Source organism: Alosa alosa, chromosome 21, assembly GCF_017589495.1.
Source record: "Alosa alosa isolate M-15738 ecotype Scorff River chromosome 21, AALO_Geno_1.1, whole genome shotgun sequence".
Lineage (NCBI taxonomy): Eukaryota > Metazoa > Chordata > Actinopteri > Clupeiformes > Clupeidae > Alosa > Alosa alosa.
Genome location: NC_063209.1, coordinates 28055359 through 28060358, shown reverse-complemented (window position 1 = coordinate 28060358; position 5000 = coordinate 28055359). Strand labels below are relative to the sequence as shown.

Below are 5000 nucleotides of genomic sequence, written 5' to 3'. Positions count from 1 at the left end.
CACACACACACACACACACACACACACACACACACACACACACAGACATACAGACATAAATAAATTCAGGGCATGTACATACAGTATATTGCACACATTCATACACACACATAAACACACACACACACACACACACACACACATATCAATTAATTGGAGGTTATGTACATACATTGCACAAACACACGCACACACACATACACAAACACACATGTTGATAAAGTGCCTACGTGTTCAGGGTATGATTTATGCAAAAGGGAAACAAGATGCTCTGCAAATTGGCTATACTGTGATGCTGGCACACCACTGGAATCTAACATATGGCAGTGTGTGTTTTTGTGTGTTTGTGTGTGCGTTTGCTCTCTCCTCTCCTCTCCTCTCCACTCCTCTCCTCTCCTCTCCTCTCCTCTCTTCTCTTCTCTTCTCCTCTCATCTGTATCTCTTCTCTTCTCCTCTCCTCATCTCTCTCTGTCCTGTCTCTCTTCTCTTCTCTCCTCTCCTCTCCTCTCCTCATCTCTCCTCTCCTCTCTTCTCTTCTCTTCTCTTCTCCTCTCATCTCATCTCTCTTCTCTTCTCTTCTCTTCTCCTCTCCTCATCTCTCCTCTCATCTCCTCTCCTCTCTTCTCTTCTTCTCTTCTCCTCTCCACATTCTCTCCTCCCTCTCTCTTCTCCTCTCCTCTCTCTTCTCCTCTCCTCCCTCTCTCTTCTCCTCTCCTCTCTCTTCTCCTCTCCTCCATCTCTCTTCTCCTCTTCTCCTCTCTACATTCTCTCCTCCCTCTCTCTTCTCCTCTCCTCTCCCCTCTCTCCTTTCTCCTCCCCTCATCTCTCCTCTCCTCATCTCTCCTCTTGCTATGCACATACAGTATGGGTTTAGTGTGTTGTTGTCACTTCACACCAGCAGCAGCACTCTGTGTGTGTGTGTGTGTGTGTGTGTGTGTGTGTATGTGGTGTGTGTGTGTGTATGTGTGTGTGTGTGTGTGTGTGTGTGTGTTTGTTGTTTGTCACTGCTGCTGCTGACTGCCATGAGAGCGCTCTATTAGAGAGCTTCCTGAGGTGACTTGTGTGAGGTTAATGAATGGGTCTCAGAGGGCTTCCGTCAGCAGTGAGCCTGATATTAACCCTACTGTGTGGGTGTGTGTGTGTGTGTGTGTGTGTGTGTGTGTGTGTGTGTGTGTGTGTGTGTGTGTGTGTGTGTGTGTGTGTGTGTGTGCGGTTGGGACTGGGAAATGCTCCTTTTGGCTCCGCCTATTTCCTCTGCTCTATTTCCATGTGTAGATGGTCAGTGTCCGCGTGTTAACAAGGATGTGTGTGTGTGTGTGTGTGTGTGTGTGTGTGTGTGTGTGTGTGTGTGTGTGTGTGTGTGTGTGTGTGTGTGTGTTGTACATGTACAAATGAGGGTGTATGACTTTTTGTGTGTGTGTGTCTGTGTGTGTGTGTTTGTGCTGTACTGTGTAAACAGAGCTGTGTCTCTCGACAGATATGGATGAGGGCTGTGTGTGTGTGTGTGTGTGTGTGTGTGCGTGTGCATGTGCGTGTGCATGTGAGTGTGAGTGTGCATGTGAGTGTGAGTGTGTGTGTGTGTGTGTGTGTGTGTGTGTGTGTGTGTGTGTGTGTGTGTGTGTGTGTGTGTGTGTGTGTTGTGTGCGTTATTGGTATTGTCTGCGGCATTGCGCATGTATATTCCCTCTTGGTATATATATATATATATATATGTATCGTCGTAGATGGCGTCGCGTCGTCAAATCGCGTCGTCAGGCGTGTGTGTGTAGTGCGGTGTGTGTGTGTGAGCAGTTTTAACGGTGCTATGTCTCTTTCTTCTGTGACAGGTATGGATGAGCGGACAACTCAGGCGTCATGGGCCCCAGGTGGCCAGTCCAGTCCCTCCTACGAGTCCTCCAGAGTAAGAACACACACACACACACACACGCACACACACACACACACACACACACACATACATATATATATATAAGAGGAAAACATTTTTTTATCACGCCAGAGTAATGTATAACATACATATACTCGTACTTGCTCCCACACATATGCAAATACTAATCTCTCTCTCTCACACACACACACACACACACGAGATCACTCACTTATTCACTTCCGCAGCATATGAGCTGTCATGACTGCTTCTGAAAACAGAAGAGCATAAACTAGATCAGGTGTTGTGGCTCGTTCTGCACCCCTACTGAAAAGCGTGCCCCCTTATCGTAGGTGTGAGAATATTGCTCCTGTTTAAGACACACACACACACACACACACACACACACACACACACACACACACACACACATACTGTACACACGCAGAAGCACATTTCCAAAGTGTGACACATTTTGAAACGATCTGGGCCTAATAGTGGCCATGCTTATAGTGTTAGTTGTTTGTGTTTAATAGCCAGAGTGCTGAGAGTGTGTGATGCATGAGAACGCTATGTTTGCTAATACAATACAGAGAAATTGCACAACATTGTGCTGATCCTCGCAGACAAATATGTGACTTGTGAAGGGGCTTGTGGTATTCAAACATCTGCAGTATTTCTGTGGGTTGATTCAAGGGGGTTCATTTCACAGATCCATTCCAAAAGGCTAGACTCTGTGTGCGTGTGCGTGTGCGTGTGCGTGTGCGTGTGCGTGTGCGTGTGTGTGTGTGTGTGTGTGTGTGTGTGTGTGTGTGTCCACTGGCTATCCTGGCGTCCACTGTCTATCCTGGAGTTCCTCTTTCTGTCACACAAATAAAGCAGTCACACCATGAGCCGTTGAAGTAGATAATCTCAGAGCATCCCATAACAGCATTAAAGATGACTTATTATGATGTGAATGGCCACTGTATGCAGTTCCACACATGTAAATAAGACATCCGTTCTCCTGAAAACCCTCAAGCAGGAGCCCAGATATGGCTGTAGATTTCTATATATTTATCGTATATATTTCCTCTCTGGTGGGGGCTGTCTTATTCATTTCTACTATGCGTCTTTCAGAATCTGTGCCCAGGCAAATGTGCACCCAGATTGGAGATCAAATCAGACACACAGATGTGTGTGTGCTCCTTTGGGCCTTAGAGTGGTGTGAAGAGAGTTGGAGCACACAGATGTGTGTGTGTGGCTACCACAGATGTGTGTGTGTGATCAAAACAGATTATTTTCTTTTTTATTTTCTTTTCCTCAGATTTTCTCTTTTTTCTTCCTACCCCTACCCCTACCCCTCTCTTTTCTCCCCCCCTCTTTTCTCCCCTCTCTTCCAAACCCTCTGTGTGTGTGTGTGTGTGTGTGTGTGTGTGTGTGTGTGTCTGTCTCTTGATGAGGAGGTGTGAACATCTCTGTGTTTCTCTCTCTGTTTGTTTGTGTTTTTGTTTGTGTTTTATGTGTTTGTGTGTGTGTGTGTGTGTGTGTGTGTGGTGTATCGGCTGGTCGGGGTGTCCTGTATGAATTTCATTTAACGTCAATCTCCTGTCACTTTCCATCAGAGATGAGGCGGCTGTCAGAGGCGGCTGTGCCACGCTACCTTGTTTATCTGCTCTTGCCCTTCCCCAACGCACATCTACAGGCTATGACCCCCCCCCCACACACACACACATATACATACACACATACACACACTCTCTCTCTCACACACACACACAGATATGCACACACACAGACGCAGACGTGCACACACACACTCTCTAACAGAGATAGCTTTGCTCAGGGTACAGATAAATCAACATGGGCAGCAACGGACAGCAGCGCTCAGACAGCTGTTCAGAACACACACACACACACACACACACACACACACACACACACACACACACACACACACACACACTCAAACACACACTCACACACAAACTAATGCATTCTCTCATGCACACACTCAGGCAGACACACAAGGAAAAAAACATATCTCTTCTGTGTCTCTCAGCCTCTCCTAACACACAGTTTGTGTGTTTGTGTGTGTGTGTGTGTGTGTGTGTGTGTGTGTGTGTGTGTGTGTGTGTGTGTGTGTGTGTGTGTGTGTGTGTGTGTGTGCGTGTGTTTGTGTGAAGGAGTGAGAGGGGTGTGTGTGTGTATAAAGCATCAGCATAATTATTCCTCTTAACCCCAGGCAGGGAAGCTCTAGGCTGTGCGTAATCAGTCTATTGATAAGAGTTAACCCTCCCTGTTCACCAACAGGAAATCAAACACTTCCTTTCTGCCCCTCACTGCTGCAGCATGGTCCAGCCCAAACACACACACACAAACACACACACACACAGACACACACACACACACACACACACACACACACACACACACACACACACACACACAAGCTGTACACACACACACACAAACTGTACACACACACACACACACACACACACACACACACACACACACACACACAGTGCTTTATAGAGATGGAGAGAACACACAATATAGAGAATACAGAAAACGAGGAGTGGAGAGGTGGAAGGCCGAGAGAGAGAGCGGGAGAGAGAGAGAGAGAGAGAGAGAGAGAGAGAGAGAGAGAGAGAGAGAGAGAGGGAGAGAGAGAGAAAGAGAGATGAAAAATGACAAGCTCTTAGTCTTGCAAAAACATTCCAGGCTACAGGGAAACACCAACAACTTTAAAATTAGGCAACAGCAAAATTGCTCAGACAAATAACTATACCTACTTAGGCATAACCCTCACTTCAACAGGGTACTTTGGCTTGGCTATGAAGGAACTTAAAGAAAAGGCAAAAAGAGCATTTTATGCAATCAAAAGATCAATTAGTTTGCAGCTACCAATTCAAATGAAATTAGGAATAAAATATTTAAAACCATAAGTAAGCCAAGTGCATTATATGGCTGTGAGGTGTGGTGTCCAAACACAAAATGTGAGTTCTCAAACTGGGATAAACACCCAACTGAAGATCTGCATGCAGGGTTCTTCAGAAGTATCATGCAGGGTTCTGCAGAAGTATCATGCAGGGCAAAATTAGGCCAATACCCCTTATTATCAACATTCACAAAAGAACCCTCAAATTCT

General features: G+C 46.0%; 1 protein-coding gene across 1 annotated transcript in view; it reads left to right on the top strand.

Moving 5' to 3' along the window:
* Positions 1–5000, top strand: part of tcf12 (transcription factor 12) — a 147750-nt gene that overhangs the window by 31592 nt on the left and 111158 nt on the right. The window contains exon 4 of the mRNA XM_048230914.1: positions 1827–1900. Within this exon, the coding sequence (XP_048086871.1) occupies positions 1827–1900 (74 nt within the window). The remainder of the gene's footprint in view (positions 1–1826; positions 1901–5000) is intronic.